The sequence below is a fragment of the Anguilla anguilla genome, chromosome 8, assembly GCF_013347855.1.
Source record: "Anguilla anguilla isolate fAngAng1 chromosome 8, fAngAng1.pri, whole genome shotgun sequence".
NCBI lineage: Eukaryota > Metazoa > Chordata > Actinopteri > Anguilliformes > Anguillidae > Anguilla > Anguilla anguilla.
The window spans coordinates 35,110,406-35,130,064 of NC_049208.1; the positions used below are offsets into that span (position 1 = coordinate 35,110,406).

General features: G+C 45.2%; 1 protein-coding gene across 1 annotated transcript in view; it reads right to left on the reverse strand.

Moving 5' to 3' along the window:
• arid1ab (AT rich interactive domain 1Ab (SWI-like)) overlaps positions 1–17,260 on the reverse strand; it is a 55,427-nt gene extending 38,167 nt beyond the window's left edge. The window contains exon 1 of the mRNA XM_035429011.1: positions 16,056–17,260. Within this exon, the coding sequence (XP_035284902.1) occupies positions 16,056–16,970 (915 nt within the window). The 5' untranslated portion in view covers positions 16,971–17,260. The remainder of the gene's footprint in view (positions 1–16,055) is intronic.
• Positions 17,261–19,659: the final 2,399 nt, after the last annotated feature.

A 19,659-nucleotide genomic window follows, 5' to 3' on the forward strand; every position in this document is an offset into this window, starting at 1 on the left:
CAGCTGCCCGGCTACACACACACACGGGTGTGCACGCTGGTGCGCCGCATGTATACACACGCACACGCCACACGCACATGGGCATACTGCACACGTACATACACACGCACACGGGCATACTGCACACGCATATACACACGCACATGGGCATACTGCACACGCACACGCCACACGCACATGGCCATACTGCACACGCATATACACACGCACATGGGCATACTGCACACATACATACACACACACATGGGCATACTGCACACGTACATACACACGCACATGGGCATACTGCACACATACATACACACACACATGGGCATACTGCACACGTACATACACACGCACATGGGCATACTGCACACGCACATGGGCATACTGCACACGCACATACACACACACAGGCATACTGCACACATACATACACACGCACATGGCCATACTGCACACGTACATACACACGCACATGGGCATACTGCACACGCACATGGGCATACTGCACACGCACATACACACACACAGGCATACTGCACACATACATACACACGCACATGGGCATACTGCACACGTACATACACACACACATGGGCATACTGCACACGTACATACACACACACACAGGCATACTGCACACGTACATACACACGCACATGGGCATACTGCACACGTACATGCACACGCACATGGGCATACTGCACACGCACATGGGCATACTGCACACATACATACACACGCACATGGGCATACTGCACACATACATACACACGCACATGGCCATACTGCACACGTACATACACACACACAGGCATACTGCACACGTACATACACACGCACATGGCCATACTGCACACGTATATACACACACACACAGGCATACCGCACACGTACATGCACACGTACATACACACACACATGGGCATACTGCACACGCACATATACACACACACACACGCACACGCCACACGCACATGGGCATACTGCACACGCATATACACACGCACATGGCCATACTGCACACGCACATACACACACACAGGCATACTGCACACGCACATACACACGCACATGGCCATACTGCACACGCACATACACACACACAGGCATACTGCACACGCACATACACACGCACATGGCCATACTGCACACGCACATACACACACACAGGCATACTGCACACGCACATACACACGCACATGGCCATACTGCACACGCACATACACACACACAGGCATACTGCACACGCACATACACACGCACATGGCCATACTGCACACGTATATACACGTCCACGCACACGGGCATACTACACACGTACATACACACACACATGGGCATACTCACACGTACATACACACACACATGGCCATGCTGCACACGTACATACACACGCACATGGGCATACTCACACGTACATACACACACACATGGCCATGCTGCACACGTACATACACACAGGCATACTGCACACGTACATACACACACACAGGCATACTGCACACGTATATACACACACACATGGTCATGCTGCACACGTACATACACACGCACATGGCCATACTGCAAACGTTTATACACGTCCACGCCCATGCACATGTATGCCATGCACATAGCTAGCTGCTTGAGATGTGGCAAATCCACCCAACCTGAAAGTCTGGAAATCATGGAGTCAAATGGCATTAAGAGACTACCTGCGCTCAGCAGTACTGTCACCCAGGGAGGGAGGGCTTCAGATGGCAGGATATGCCCTGCCTCACCGGATCAACAGCGATTCTGCTGGCCAATCAGGTGCCTGCGATCAGTCTGCGATGACTCAGTTAGAAGTGCACTTTCTGTACAAAAAGCATTTGCCAAACTCCATCCTTTTCTACTCAACACCAGCACTCGTGTGTCCTCCCATACCAACACGGACACTGCAGAACAGAGATGGGCTTAAAGTTACCATTTAACTTAGCAAAGCAAGATCAGGGAGAAAAATAAGATCATAGGAAATACATTTTCTGGAAATTATGGGGCACGGGAAGAAAGTTATTTAAGCTAGCGACCGAAAAAATCTTCACAACATATGTCAGCCTTTAGAAAGCCAGGCATGTTTCCACACGGTCTCTTTTGACACAAGCTCAGTGTTTCCCATACCAAAATTAGTTGTGCACATACACAAAAATTCCACTTAGAGCACACAGAAAAATAAAATTCTTCACTAAACAACTGCCACGTGTTCATGAAGTACGGGCAGTGCCAACGTCAGCAACAGACCAGAGACAATGACATTAATTAAATATGAGAATTATGGTCTTAGCATACCCAAGCATCTAGAACATAAAGCAAGCCGCTGACAAGACATCAGCCTTTCCGTTTCAGCAAGCATAAAATAAGCAAGCATAAAATACTTGTACCAACAAAATAAAAATTTCTATCCTTTCCTACTACCAATGTTCATTTTCGAGTTAAAATGCGTAAATATTCACTGTGTTTATTTCAACTGGTTTTCTATGGATAAATATACTCTGAATTCTTTAGGGAACAAAACTTGGTTAAATTAACAGAGCTAAAATGAGTAGGCCTATAATTTTAAATCTAGCTGATGTCAATATAAATGGCTAGCTAGCTAACATCTTATGGAAGAATTCTCCACTTTGGTTCGCTAGCTGGTTGGTCGGGTTAGCTTACATGATTGATCGCAACTAAAGCTAGTACTTCCTAGCAAATATTCCATAATCTAGGTTGACATTTCCGTTCTTTAATTTCATATTAGCTTATTTGAATATTCAAATCGACTTTATCGCTGTAAGAGGTAAAATGCTTCTTTTATGATTGTGTCCTAGTACTGTGGATATTTGGTTGATGCTGATGATAAATTCTGAGTGTACTTAGTACAGTGTATATCTTCCAGGAGGTTACTACTTACTGAGAATATGGTAACATTATATTATTCAGGTAATGCTGCTTTTCAGACCACTTGTGTTCAATTTAAGGTAATGTATTGCTGCAGTTTACATTTTTGTGCCGTTTTATTACTGCACTCTTTCAGATTCACTTTTTTGTTTTTACCAGTTATTGCTCCTGTATTTAATGCATCATGGTAATGTTTTCCAATGCTATTACAGGACATTTCATAAAGCATTGCTATTTTTTTCTCATTTAGCGATACCACATATGTGATCTATGAAACCAAGTATCATTATATCATAAAGTGCAATAAATGTTAAAAAAATACTGTAGGGAAGATAGCTGTATTTATTTTTCCAATAGAAATATATAGCTAACAAGCAAAACTGTCAATGACAGATAAACCCTATGCATTATGCTGTTAGCAGTAAGAGTTCGGCCTAATAGATAGGCTACTTCTAATTTAACAGGGTATGTTTGCCGAGAGGCTGCGACACAGTACAGCAGAAGCATCAGCTACACATTAGCTAGCTAACTCGCTACACGACTGGACTACAACACCCACACAGCCACACACATCACGACTCTCCTTGCTTCCCTGGAAATTTCTGAGCCAACTATATCCAAGCTGACATGGAGAAAGTGAAGTGATTGGTTCACACGTTAAACTGCATGGCTGCTGATTGCAGCGCGCCACACTAATCAGCTGGCCTAATTACAAATTGCGCGACGAATGGATTTTCACACGGTCCGGATTCATTTTTTTCCCCCGCAGCCTGAGCAGAATTTTAAAATCCACCTCAAGAGTACGGATACAGAAAGACCAAATAAACAAACAGGACCTGTTCTTGAAAATCGCACTGCACTCCTTACCTGAAACACCGCGGATGTTACCGCGGATCCACACCATGGATCTTACATTTAGAGATGACTGGATGTTTGTGTGTCCAACACCCCATTTAATAGAGAGAGATCCTAATTGACAAATCCTATAGCCTCTGATTAGCGCTCCAAACTGAAGTAACCTAGTGCATGCCCAGCCTATGTTAACATTCAAGTGAAAAATAATTCACTGTCTGTCATAAAGCAACTCACTCACAAAACAACAGATTAGATGGTTTCATACAAAAAGGGGGCTGGGTGTGAGACGGGCAGCTGGAAACCGACCGTAGACGTTAATCCAGAGACTGCACACTGCGGCAGTATGGAGCGATATTAGCCTCGTAACATGCTTGTTAACAGGGCAGAGGTCGCCGGTTTGTTTTGAACAGACCGATCAAAGATTTTCAATGCTGAACCCGTTTGGTCTATTTTTAGCCAAATCCAGCCCGTTAACCAAAATGCCTGAGAGCCTCTGATGTGACCCCCCCCCCCCCCCCCCCGCTGCGTTATCAGCAGTCCCCGGACCCCTCCCTGTTCACTCAGACGCTTTTGGCACCTGTTTCAGGATTGCGAGTCCAGAAATCGAGCTTTTCCCCCCGCTTTCACACGCGGGGTCCGCCGCTCTTAAAGCGGTAAAGGAAGCCTGACGGCTCACGCCGCTACGGAGGCTCCCCTCGGCGAAAGGCTGTCACCTGCACTCTCCTGACAAACCGGGGGGGGGGGGGGGGAGGTCACGCGGCCTCAGAGAACCGAATGTTACAGTCAATGTGTACAGAACGTCTAGCTCCGCTCGCTTGTAAACACAGATCTGGAGAGAGGGGTCCCTCTCGCTCAGCGGAGGCCCCCCGTCCCAGGCCCGTCTCCCTCCTCTCTGCGCTCTCGCTCGCCCTTTTCCATCGCACAGTTTTACCTGCAGGAGGACGGGGGTATTTTTAGGCACGGCGTTATCAATAAGTCATCAGCCAGGCTATTTAAACGGAGGCTTCGCCTCCAAGGAAACTGATGACGGCTCTGTTCGCCCAGCGCGTGGAACGCGAATGTTTCAAACGCTTCGCAGAGATAAACTTGCAGATAGAGGAAGCTGAGCTAGATTTTTAAAAAGCGAAAGTTCTGGAAGAAATGGAGCTTCCCCTTCAATGGCTGCACAGGCGAGCCTGAAGACAAGACAAGAGCACAGTTTGGAGTCTTTCTCCGCACTTACACAGGTTTCTAACAACACCCAATGGGGACGGCTCACCTGACCAATACCACCAGTCAAGCCTCAAGAGGACTGCGTTTAAAACCAAAGTTCTTGACCACATCAGCTTTCATTTAGTTCTTACCAAATCAGTGGTGTGCAGCCAGCTCAGTTAACCCGTGAGATGTGGTATGTCAGCTCAAAAAGTTCACACAGACATAGATCTGAGGAGGAACCATATCGCGTGTATCTAGGAAACGGCTAGTCGGTCTACGCACCAAGCGTAGGCCGTGAGCTCAGGAGCGCCTCCCCTCTCAGGAGCCGCCGAAATTCAGAGAGAGGAGAGGAGCAGACAGCGCATCGCAGCCAAACAACCCATTATTACCGACGGGATAAAGGGGGCGCGTCAGACAAGCACAGGCGCGCACTCAAACGCGCAGAGGAAGTGGGCCGGGGAAGCATTTGAGAGTCGCAGACTCAGACAGGCAGACAGTTAAGTCAGTGGAAAGAGACAATCTGAAAGGCAAACAAGCAGGGAAGGCACCGCTGATCATCACCCGAGGGGGGGGGGGGGCGTCTGCCGTGACGAAAATCACTCAGGGGGAACGGCATTCCGCCGCTCCGGCGAACTCCGCGCCGCCGCCATGGCGGGAAGACGCATCCTCTCCCGTTATCCCCGACCCGCTGACCCGCCGCCACCGCCGCGCGTCGCCTCCACCGCCGTGCGTCTCCACCACCGCCGGGGCGGGGCCAAGGCAAGACCGCGGAACCGGCGCCGAGGCCAGCACGCCCCCGGAGTGCAAGTGAGCGCTCCTCACAGGCCCTTCGCCGGAGATCGTTTGATCGGGTCTGCCTCTTCACCCAGCACTGTAAACCCCCCCAGTTACCTTCCACTAAGGCCAAGTCCTACAGGGGACACTTTGGTCAAAGCCAAGGTCATAGTTGCACGCCTGTCCACACACAGTAATTACACCTGGGGCCAGCAGTGAGGTGTGATGCCGGTATAACTGGGCGTGAGACCAGGACAACGACTGCTCAAATCCCAACTGGGGCACACTTAACCAAAGCACTCGAACCCAAATCACTTCAGGACACATTCAGATTAATTCACGTGTATAATGTCTAATGGCAGCAATACTGGTTGTTCCAAATTAGGGCTATGCAAATAAATATTAGTAATTCCTGCGGCAGAAGCAATAAGACATATTAGCCCCAGGAGTGTGTTCACTCGGTAAATGAAGCCATTGTGAAAACGGCTGTAGCCCAGTCACACCACAGGGATGGAAAGCACTTAGAACTCAGAGACGGACTTAAGGCCGGGCAGTTGTATTAAACAGGACAAACATTTTTATGTTGTTGTGCAATACTATTGTGTGAGAATGCTAAGAAATAATTCAGCGTAACAGTTTAATATGCATCTGTTGCTGTGAATTTAATTACACAATTTGTGCAGAGCGCCAGGTCTACTAAGGGACAAGGACCAAAATATCTGATTTCATAGAGTAAACAAAAGTGTAAACACGCCATATGTGAGGGTGCACAACGTGCATTTTATGAATGACCAACAGTTTTAGAATTTTAGAATTACACCACGCATGGTGTCAAAACTGACTAGGGATCGTGATTTTCAATTATTTCACAGATCGAGTGACCGCATAATGTCTCAATTCACAAATGCTGCGTGCCCACAAAACCAATATACAACCGCTTGGCTGAATACTGATTGGCTGGGATGTGTGCATTATTTCTCCATATACACCCGGCAATGAATGTGTATCACTCAGATTCAATAAATAAAGTGGAAATTTGTTAGAGCAAGCAAGCCAACAGTCACAATTATATCTGCAACAGGATCGGCTTGATGTCTATGAAGGACAGTAGCCTATATAGAGTAGCCTGGCTAGTCGAGTTATAGCTTGACTATAGTTAGCCTATAGTTTAGCCTCAGTTTTCAATATAATTCAGTAGTTGGCTAGCTAGCTATCCGTGATAACACACATGCTATGAGATCATTTTGACTCATCATTTTGAATTTGAATATTAGGTAGCCTGGCTGAGGTGCTAAAAAGACGTGTTCGCTGCTAAGTGGCATCGGGTATGGGATATTTGTTGGAATACTAAAGTAACATTTCCATTGCAATGGATATTTTTAAACGCATGTTTTCTTTGCAATTGTCGGAGGTAAATTTGCCTCAGGCTATTTCCCTCCACACAGGGCATTCCAACTGTGTTATCCTCAGTTACTTTAGTATTCCGTTGTATTGTCCCGCTTAGACAATGGCTTACCATAAAACTGCAATCAGTACATGCATTTCAAAATATACATTTGCTTTACTCTGTTCATATTAGATGAACAAATGTGTTCATTTTTAAAGTGTTTCTTCTTTTGAGCATATTGTATGATAAATTAATTAATACATACTTGTACATGCATAGCCTTTACAAGGAAAAAAATTGAGTAGTATCCAATGAGTAATCGATCAAAATCCAATACTCGTACCCATCACTACTGCAGACCTACAGTAATTATCGGCCATATTATATCTACGTGAAATTAAAACAGGGGAAGTAGGTGTTCTCCACTAACAATGTACCAACTTGCCAACATTTTAAAAAGATTTCAAGTACAGACTCCCTCAGGATTAAGAAATAGGATACACGCAAAAAAAACTGCTGATAAATGTAACCAATATACAACCTTTTTACTAGGCTACTTTCCAGAAAAAATGTAAATAAATAAAAAACGCAATGCAATATCATATGTAACACTTAATATAGCTTGCACAGAAAATTACATTAAAACAAATTACATTAAAAACAAAGCTATTCAAATGTTAGTTTTCAAAACGTAAAATTGATTATTCCAACAAACTTCACTGTGCACAGGCCTCAATTCTGTAGAATGATGAACTGCACATCCCCATGCGTTATCCCATCATGGGCGGCCTAATATTCAATCTACGCAACAGAGCCTTGACACTACCGAAATCTAATCATGGATTTGAAAAGCAGTATGAAGTGGAGGTCAGAGAAACCATCAGCTGAAGACAAATGCCATTCTGATTGAACGTCTGCACATGGACATATTTGCACTACCCTTTAATTGTCCATCTTATAATAATCAATCAATGCATTCAGACAAATAAACATGAAACATGTTATCCAGGATACACCCCCCAAATCAGGAGCAAGGAATTACAATGGCTTCTTCATGATTATCCAAAACCACTCTGTTGAAGAGCTGTTAAATTGGTCGTCCTAAATGGTTTTTTGCTTGTCGGTTGCTGCAAATGAGCAAACTACAAAGAAGCATTTACTTTCCACTAATTTATTTTTCGGAATAAAATAAATGAAAGCACACAGTGGCTAGCAATCAAATTTTCTGGGTTTGGTATAAACCATATGAAACTATATGAAATCGCAATATCTTATAAATAACAGCTAGCTAAAATGTCTGAATTGCCTACAGGGCACGTTGTTTACCTTGGAGCAGGATGGGATTGCACATAAGGATGTTGCCATTAAGTCTCGATTATAAAAAACTTTCCAGAACATTTTCAAATTTAACCATTCAAATGTTTCAATGACATGGATGATGATGCTAATGCTATTTTTTATCATAACATTCACTTAGCAGAAAAAAGGTTATTACAAGGCTTTATATGCAAGTCTTTCCATGTACTATGTAGTACCATAATTTCTGAAATTTTCATGTGGCATTTAGTTTAATTTTTTTTCTTTTCTTCTAAAATTTAGTTTATTTTATTACTTATGGGTCAGACTCAATGCAACACCAGAAAAGAAATGTGGAAATCAGAATGAACTTTACTGTACTTTAGCTTTTAATAACCATCAGTTTAAACATTCCACTAACTGTTTCTGCATTTCTAGCATCTCCATCCCAACTGCATTTATTACAGACTTCCCAGTACATTTTGTGTCATGCCATAGCAACTCTTGCTTCAGACCCCACAATTAAAGTTTTTTCTCGATTTAGCATCCCAATATTACCCCATCACAACAATTTTTTTCTGTTCTAGTCACATGACTTCAACCCCCAGTTAAAAACACTGAAAAACGCCTCAAAGCACCTCGTGGAGTAGGGCAAGTCAGATTTGCATCGCTTCGAAACAATTTGCATCACACGATAGCAGGTGACGTCACTTACCCTCGCTTCTCATCTCCTCATTTCCCGCCACAAAACTTCTATTAGCCTGATTTCAGAAGACTTACAGGGACATGACCGCACGTGCTCTCACGCAGCTCTGGGTCCTGCTGAACCAACCCGGCCCTTTTCCTCTGCGACGGCGGGTGGAAGTTTCATCAGCGCGGCGGCTCGGCGCGGCGGTGGGCGGACCGTGCGTCCGTTATCGGCACGATCCGCCTTCCACAGCTCCGCCGCTCGCGAGAAAATGAAATCTGATTGCCGTTCTCTCAAAGCGAGCGTTTGAGACGCCACCCCGTCTTCCTCCACGGTGAGTAAATATAAACACAAACTGAAACACAGAGCGCCTTTCAAAACATGTATCACTGAAAAATACAAGTCATCCCTCAATCGTGGTCAAAAGTATCGTTCTGTGACCAGCACAGGACTCTGAACCTGTACCGCCACCCTCGCTGTCGGCTCTGGCCTGGCCATGGTTTGGGTCCTCACTGCGGTCCCACCCAATGCCTCCGTTACTCCAATACGGCATTTGCCAGAAAGAGCTTTTAGTCCCAGCCAGGGCAATGCACCCGCACTCACGGTCACCATCCATTACAGAAAACATGGACGAAATTTGGAAGGGAAAAGGGTTAATCAACTTTATTAATAAAGGCAAATAAAGCTTCCTACATAGGGCAGATTAACTTTGCCACCTGTTATTCTGCCTTCCCAATCACTAGGGGCAGAATCACTAGGGGCAGAATCACGAGGGGCAGGCGACAGGCATGCTCCTGCGAGTCACTTGTGCACTGTACTGCAGTGCTGCCCGCCGCTCGGATGCAGTCCAGAGCGCGTGTGGCCCACTGTGGCCGGGAGTCCCGAGGGGGAACACTTAATTAGGCACTGACCGGGAGGGGAGGATTTCAGCAGGTACGGGTACCCCCTTCCACGCTGGCTCAACAGGAGTGACTGGCTGATCTCCTGCCTGCGACCTGCCCGTGTCAGCCACACAGCACCTCCTGCTCAGCAGCTGAACAGCTCTGCTAGTAGGCTATACGGGAGCGTCAGATCACTTAAAGCTCCTCAAGGTGAAGCTATACGACAGTTATAATTACTAATAACAAACCGCAAAGAGAAGAAAGGGGAGTAAATACCAGATATAAGGACTCTAAATATCAAAGGATTTCTCATAGTCTTGTCATTATCATTCATACTTTCAAGGAGCTAAAATGATATTGGGGTTTTTGAACAAATGCCTCCCCCTTTGATTCAAATGACCCAATGCGAAACGGGAGTACTAAACCCTCCACAGCGGATCGCTCTGGAGACAGAGATGGACTTCCGGCCTGTAGTAATTGGAAAGACGGCGGAGCCCGTTAGCCCGTGTCATACTGTAACATGGACAACGTCACTCCACTGTGGACAGGTTCTGGACGTGACTGGACTGTCAACTTGTCTTGTACCACCTCAGCACAGCGGCCTGTCAGGAAGGTTGTAGTCCGCAAATGCCACGAGTTCACCCATGCAGAATCCCGGACTCCATGTCGAATATTAGAATCTACGCATCCAACAAAAAAAAAATTCCCAGCGTAAAAAAATGTTTTACAACACCAACACCAGAGCTAAACCAATGCTACTCAATGCCACAACCCCCTTCCAAAGGCCTCATTAGCAGGTAACCCAACCAAACGCCAACTCCTAAATGAAAGCACAGCGTTTCTAGTAATACCTGAGGCACAGTGTTTCAGCCTTCCAATGCCCCTCCAGAAGAATAACACTGGACCACGAGCACATGGACTTTAAACCTGAAAAGTTAGGAAACATCAGAAATTCTTGATTTTGTTCCATCCAATGAGAACCCCGCAGGCAGAGCCAGGCAGGCCAAGTCATTCACAGCCATTCGCTCTGAAGCAGACACTGGGACGGCTCATAATGGGGAGAAACGGCCCCTTGTCTTAGAATCCCAAAAATCATATCTTCTCTTACCCAGGAGGAAACCATTCCAGTGACTTTCATCCAAACCATTAGATTTTCACAACTTTTCTTAAGTATCCCATTGACTGAGAAACCAAGAGGCAACACAGAAATGGAGACTGACAAAATGATTGACGGACGACCACATAATCGCTCCACCTACCGGTGGCAGGGGCAACGAAAGCCCCCCAAAGCCAGCGAGATCCATCCAGAGAGAGCCATCTGGCCGCATGTGACAGGGCTGTAGAGGGAAAGCTCTCCTACCTGCTCAGAGCATATGCTGCACAAAGACATCCTGAGAGCTGTACACGAGCACCGGAGAGCTGGGCTCACACACAGTCACACAGTTAGTACAGAGAGGCGAGCCCGCCACATATGGAAATCACTTACTGGAGGCGAAAAAAAAGAGAGCTTTGATTACCGCAAGGTTCTCCCACGGAGATAGCATCGCGAAATGCTTTAATATCCGCGCTCTTCTGCCTGCCGTTTCTGCGCTTTATTTGTACGCGTTTGTTGGATGCATTTTTCATGGAGCCCGAAGTGGTTTCAGAAGCAGAACGCGACGAGCGACGCCACCACAAGCAACTGCCAGGCTGCATAAGACTCATCTCACTGAAGGGGCCTTCTGTTTTTTTGCCCCCCCCCCCCAAAAAAAACATGTAGTCAAGTAAAGTTTTTCTCAAGGATTCCCAAGTGGCGCACACCGTTAAGGCGCTCGTGCCGAGCGTAGCCTAAGCCTGGGATCCACACCATGCTAGTGCCGTACCACACACAGGAGTCCTCTCATGACTGCCTACAGCGAGCAGCAACTGCTCCTCATCAGCCCCGGTTAACTCCTCAGGCTGCGCAGTACCCTGCAGCCTGCCAGCGTTAACTGCTCAGCCCTCCAGTGCTGTTGCTTTGACAGTTCGTAGATGGAAAAAGTAGAAATAAAACGGTTAGCCAACGGTATGCGCTTCACAGAACAAGTGTGCACTCTCGCAAACCGACGGAATACGCAGAAATAATTAGACGTACCTACGGTTGGAACAAGAGTACAAGAGAAATGGGCAACATCTTCAAAAGAATGTGTAAAATGAAAGTAGACTCCGCCCTTCGGTGGAGGGTGACAATCTTGTTCTAAAAGTTCTAGATCCATATCCCAGCACAGCAGAACCAATGGCTATAGCCAAGATTTCACACACTGGGTCACAAGTTCTGAGATATTCGAGATATTAAAGTTCTCCACCTGTATACACACATCTCTCTCGCTTATCATAGGCTGATCCACAAACACAGTTCATGTGCTATCTTAGCACCTTTTCCACAGATCCACGGTCCACAGATCAGCACAGTTTGCATGTTTCTACAGACGTTTTTTTATACAGCAATGGAGATTACAGTTAACCACAACCATTTTCACTGAACATAGTGTGGAAAAAAAAACAAAAACGTTTTACACAGGTTCTGCTAGCCTTGGCAGTACATCCAACTTAATTTAAATGGTTTTTACCCAGACACAATCGCTTTGAGAAAACGAACCTAGGACCAATACGTCACCTCTTCACTGCAATTAATTAGGAAAACCGAGGAAACAAACATCAGACAGATATTGTAACGTATCTGATGAGATGATGGTCTCCTTGGGGAAAAATAAACTGCAAACAAGTCATACGGTTTGTTTTAGCATCTAATGTTTGGTCGATATGTCCAGCTGAACTCCATGCATTGAGCTAGGTTACCCTCACATTAGTTCTTCAAACATTATATTGTAAACAGAAGATACAACTGGTTTGAACATAGAAATGTTCTCTGTGCAGAGAAGAAAAGACAATAGTTAATCTCGCAAGATACCACAATGAAACATTTTTACGTCTGGAAACATTTCAGGGAGTACTAGATCCTACGCCAAATAGGCCGACATTGTGATCACAGCATCTTTTTGATAGCCTTTCCGTCGGTTTGTCAATCAACAAGATGCAGTGAAGCATTAGAGTCCAAGCCTTTTAAGCTGCTTCACAAACAAACTTCACCAGAAGGCCTGAAATCTTGACCATTATTTTACATTTATGTTGTACTCAAATGCTGTGAAGCAAACCGCAGTAAGTGCCAAAAACCGTTCTGAACGAGTTTATGGGCCGATTAAATTCAAGCCCACTTACACTACCAACCCCCCCACGCCCCCCGCCCCCAAACGTAAAATCGTGAAAAAAAAACTCACCCCATGTTGCCACTAACACAAACACAGCATTCAACAGGTCTGACACCAGGAAATACTACAGTCGGCATGGTTACCGGCTCTGAATTAAAAATAAACCTTATTCAATGAACAAAGCGGTGACACTTGGCTGACACCTTGGCAGCTTGTAAACACAACTGCGGCGTGACAGATTCTTTCACAAAACTCCGAGAGAACGGCCAGGCGCATCTGGCTCCCCGCGCCCCGCGCGCCGCTCCCCGACCGGTGCCCTCGACCGTCTGACGGCGGCTCCGAGCGCCACTTCCCGAACTAACCGCAAAACAAACTCCGCGCTGCCCCCCCCCCGCACCTCCTTCATCCCCCTCCCCAATGCTGAGGCATGGCTGTTGATAATTTGTCAACACCGCACCGGGGAAGGGTTTTAATTGCTAGCGGGCGGATTGGATGACACAAGAAGGAAGAGGCTCACGCTTTAAAGACAGAGTTACTACACCTTGCGCCTGGCGTGGAAGGCCGCAAAACTACAACAGCGCAACGTGCATTTGTTTAGCCGGCTATGGAATACGGTGGGGTGGTGCAAAACTACACAGGTGTGTCCATTAAGTGATCGTGTGCAATTCCAACAAGGGACAAATACCAAATATTACTCAATATTTCAAAAAATGACCGCAGCATTACCCATTCCGGACCATTACAGAACTCTTGTTACTTCTCCATCTCCGTTTTGACACCAGACATAGCAGGGCTCGACAGTGCTCCCATTTTAGGAGTATTTGCTCCTGAAAATTGATGTGTGCTAACTGGGGGGGGGGATTAATTTAGGAGCACATGTGCTAATAGGCATGCATTTGCGCACTCCTAAAAAAATATATATAACTTAAGAGCGCATGGGTTCCTTGGGAAACAAGACCAGGTTAAAACCTAGTATATGCCTGGACCTAACACACGTGATCCGGCCGACCAATGGCGTGACTTCATAACTTGGCTGACCAATGGTGTAACTTCATCACTCACTCAGTCACTCACTCAGTCAGTCACAGACATTCACCTTTGTAGGGCTGGCCCCGCTGGCCCCACTGTTGCGGTCCAGCCAAAAATGGTAGTGTAGAGCCTTGCATAGTAAAACAAGCATCTCCAAGGAATTGCAATCACGTTGTGCACATTGATCAACTTCCTCAAACAGGAATTGTATGTTTTCACATGAATTATAATAAGCATGTACATTAATAGGCTTAATAAGCATAACATACCATAAAACCAAAATATAATTATATATCAATTAGTTACAACCCAAGAGAGATTATTTGTTTAAATTCATATTAGACGTGCGCAATACTGAACAATGCTGAACTTGCAAAAAATAGATTACTATATAGATGGTTAAACAACATTAATTGAAGGGATAATATGCTAAGTTTATCAGAGCTGATGAGAAAAACACGAATTGCATCCTCCATGCATGAGTAACAGCTAGAAATACCATTTAATTCCCACACAACACAAATTTTGGAATTACCAAAAAAAAGAGCATGGAGAATGAGAAATTAAATCTAAACACACCCACAAGTAGATGTTCAGACACCAAAATTTAAGTAGTAACAAAATTCCTTACTCATAGCAGGACAAACAAATATTTAATTCATTCAAAATCAGAGACCTTTTCATTTTAGATATTGGAGGTGGGTTTGTCGTATAACACGTTACAAAGCTGTAATAAATAACAATGACCGACAGATAACAAAATTATATTGATCAATATCACACTAAACCAATTCATAGCACGGAACTTATACATTTCAGAAATTAGAGTTCAGGAAAGAAAAGCCGGGATCCTTGGGCAAAGGCCGACACCATGTGCGTGGTTAAGATGTTTTTGTTATCTTCTGTGTTGAAGTATAGGAGCTAATCAGGATTTTTGCAGCATTACATCAGATGCAATTATAAATGGCCAGGAGCAGCGGACGGGGAGCCAATCAGATCTCAGCTAGCATGTCAACCTAAGACCAACTGTCTCCTGGCTTTGACAGTAGGATTTTACCTCCATAATTCAAATCCCACAGCAATCTGCACTTACTCAAATCACTGGCCGTGTTTACTAGCAGAACATCAGCGCTCTCTCACACCGGGCCCGAATAAAACCGTTCTCTTCAAAAAGCAACCGGGCGTCAGTGCACGAACAGCAAATAATGTGTTAATCTACTATTGCAATATCACACAAAAAAAACATATAGCCGCTTATTCATTCAAACAAACCTCCACATATTAATTCCTTGCGAACGATGAGTATTTCGGAACAGCCAGTACAAAGCCTCGACTTTTCTCCATAATTACATCAAATATGCAAATTTCGTGAAATTACGAACAAACATTAACTTATTGGTTGGGAGGTGTTATCTGACACGATCCATTAGGACTGGTGACAAAACTCATCTCTATATAGGAGAAAAGCCTCAGAAAAACACGTTTTAATTACGTTTAAGCCGCATTTCGAACCAGACATACGGAGTCGACAAAATACGCGTTTTGTCATTATTGTAGGTCCATAAAAGTGGCATCTCCTTCCCCCCCGACCACCCAGGGCTAGGTTCGTTGCCCAAGTATTTTAAAAGACTATTATCTGGGAGTGAAAAGAGCTTGTTTGCGAGATAAATGCAGTTAAGGAGGTGGTGTAGGGAAAAGGCAAAGAGGCAGCCATTTTAGAGAGTCAGAGAGAGACAATGGCAGGTCCAATGCGAAGTGTGCTATCTACACCATTACAGAGAGCTTATACTGCAACACACGCCATAGAGACCAGGGTTCAGATCAACATGAAAGTTTACCTGATTTCGACTCAGCGGTTGTCCGCTATTTCCTGGGCTCATTGGAGGCGGGTGATGGGTCCTTTGTTGCCAACCCGGGTGGCCCCCACCATACTGGCTGCTGCTGCCCATGTCTGCTGGTCCCTTGTTAGCCCCTTCTTGGTTGTTGTAATCGTTTGGTGGGTAGTTTTGATAGCCCCTCGTAGAGCTGGGAGAGGTCAGGAGCTGGTTTAGGGTCGGGGTGGAAGTGGGTTGAGGGTTTCCCATGTTATACCTCTGATTATTGTAAGTGGCGGCCATAGCTGTAGTCCCTCCCGCTGGCTGTTGCTTGCCTAGCTGCCCCCCAGCCGCCGGAGGCTGGTTATTTCGCGGGGAATTCATGGCGTACCCTTGGCCTGGGTAAGGAGTCCGGTTCGGGAAAGGGTTGTAGTTGTTAAATTGATGGTTAGGGAAGCCGTGGTCGTGGGAATTGGGCTGGTACGAGTCCATCATGCTACCCGGCTGCACTGCCGGCCCCGCCGCAGCTGCCATGCCAGGGCTTTGTTGTCCGCCATGTTGATGAAAAGGGGCCCGGCTGTAGTGCTGACTGTATCCGTATGGAGGTGGTGGAAAACCGGCGGGGTGGTGGTGTGCCATCCCGGGATGGTTATTGCCTTCGGGCCCCCCTGAATCATTCTGATTATTATTGTTATTCAGTCTGGACGAATTACCGTTCCCGTTCTTCAACTCAGGATCGCCTCCTCCCCCTGCATTTCCAACATCGGCCCCGTCCTGCAGCTCCTTCTGACCCGGAGATCCGCTCTCCGGTCCCGGTTCCTTATTTTCATGCTGCTTCTCCCCCGGTACCGACTCCTCCTGGGGGTCCCGATCTGGCTTTTTTAGTTCGGAAGGCGGGCTAGTGTTGAGAGTGGCGGCGCTGGCGACCTGAGCGGCCATGATATCCCTCTCTCTTTCACAGCGAGTCAGTCTCTACCAAGCTCTCAATAGCATTGAATATAAATACAATTATTTATAACAATGTACCCGTGTCCCAGTTCATTCCCCCCAAACACCGGACCGAATCCGGGTTCCGCTCCCGGTTCCGATTCGAAATAAAAGTTATGGAGAGAATATAAATAAAGATCCTGGGAATGAAATTAACCGACACAGAATGTGGGGGGGCTTCTGTTACAGAACGAGACTGTGAGCGAGAAACTGATCAAACCAGCACGAGGCTCCGCGAGACACAGCCATTTTACTGAAGCTCACGGACGGACGCAAAACACGAAACGGAGTTTTGAAACAGAGCAGAGGAGCCGGACCGGGACAGGGCCACACATTTCCTTTAAGAATTGCGATTTTTTGGGCGATTTTGAATAACAAGTGTTATTTAATGCAGAGTAGGAGGTTCGGAAAGTAGCATACAAACTTATTATAAATATGATGAGGGAATACATACACTGTTTTGATTGCTGCTATATCGAAAAATCATTATTTTGGTTAGGTCATTAAAGCTAACAGGAGTACTTTATTTATTCCAAGTTAAAATAGTTTTAAACTGGGACTGGGTATGCATGTGAGAGTTACCGGGTATGCACACTTGGCATGTTTATCGATGGAGAGCTAATCTAAAAATAGTATTAAAATGCTCCCACACCCCTGCTTGCAACATTTGCAAGTGTACTTATGACAACCAAACACACACAGGCCTTTTTCCAACAGGAAAGAGCGACTGCAACTCTGGGTTTACATGACAGTGCCTCCTCGCAAATGCTCAGTGGCAAATAAACGAGAGCAGCAGCAAAAGAGGATTCAATCTTTACAGAGGAAGGAGCGGAATTACAGTTAGTGAGGGAGGGAGAGAAAGGGCAGGAGGATGGGGGATGGACTGTACCATTCAGGGAGCAGGAAGTAAGGACGAAAAAACAGACACGAACTGTGAGAGAACAAAACACGGCAAATCACAAAAACAGTAAACTAGAGTATACTCTCTCTATGGAACAGATATATTCCGATGAAGGGTTAGTGAAACTTCCGTAAACGAGCGGTCTATATTCCGATTAAACGTTATGAGAAATAATTCAACGAGGACAAACCACGTTCCACGGCCCCCCTCTGCCTCTCTCCCCACCCCCTCTCCTCATTCTCTCTGCCTCCCTGCTCGAGCTAGCAGAGGCAGCACAACTTTGCTTTCTGCGCGTGGGGGATGGGCTGCGTGGCGCCGCACAGCAAGGCTGTTTTTTTCCTATGCAGGGCTCCTGACGACGAGTTACTGGCCAACCTGACCTTGTCCAATGCAAAGGAAAGGTAGCCCCCCAGATTTTATTGGGGAATGAGATGAAAAAAATAGAGGCCCCATATGCCTGTTTAGATAGGTGGGGGGTAAAAATTGGAGTGCTGCTTTGTTATGCTGTAGAGAATGAAGGCATATGGAGGCTGTTGGGATTCCTAGCCCACAGTCATATACAACTTGGTGTTTATTATTATAGAGGTCCATTTTCACTCCCCTTTCCCCTCTATTTCTTTATATCCTTCTTCCTCTTCCTTCACTTTTAACTGATTTACTGATGATGGTCCTTTATTTTACTTTAAAAAATAAATAAATAAATAAAAACCTGGTTGCCTTGTATATGAATGCTTTGGTTCCAGTGAAAAGTTACAGATTTTCTCTAGTGAGAGAAGGAAACATGATTCCAGCACATTCCTTTTTTATTGGCCAGCCTGTAACATCACTGACCCCCTAAAAGTCCAGGAAGTTAATTGGTGAAATTGTTAACTAATAACTGTCCCTCCCCCGCCGATTCGCAACCGTTGATGCAATGCCTTTTTATTGATAAATATGAGAAGTTCAGCCTCAATTTCCTTGTCAGCTGCTGAGCTTTATGATGCAATTCTGGTGGATTGGGCCTCCTCTCACACTGTTTTCGATACCACATTAGTTAATAATTTATTAAACCTATTAATACCACATCTCTATCCAAATTATGGATTTCATATGATGTATAAACATGGATACACGCTCATGTCTAGTGTTGATGCAGTCTTTTTTATAGCAGTAGGCAATTTGTGGGATACAGATCACACCAACAAGACAGAGGGCTTTCAGAGAACATTTAATGTAAGAAAGAAATGTCGCAGAAAGTTCATGAAATGATGTGGCAATAAATGACTTGGCAATATGAAAGAGTTTAATGATTCCACTATTATAGTAGCTTTGATTGGTAGAGGGGAGGAGCGCAGTTTCGGCCACAACTTTTAAAATTTAATTTAACAAACTATGTTAAATAACTACCACTCACAACACAACAGTGTATTTTAAACATGCTGCAATTTACTTCATTCATGCTGTACACTAGCTTCACTGATTGGGAAGGAATTGTGGCCATGTGGAACAAATCCACACCACAGCCTATATTCTGTGGAAAATCAGTTAAGCCACAACAGAAATGGGACACCAACTGCCCCGACCACACAATATAAGCTATCAGTGTTGTGTGCTGCTCTGAAGACTAAAACTCCAATACATTTTTAAAAAGGGGAATGCAGACTTGTATATTAAGAAACTACAAAAAATGAAGGTGAAGAAAACTCAGCCCAAAAACATGCTTATCCAGTTCACACATTGGATTCAACTTTGGATGAAATA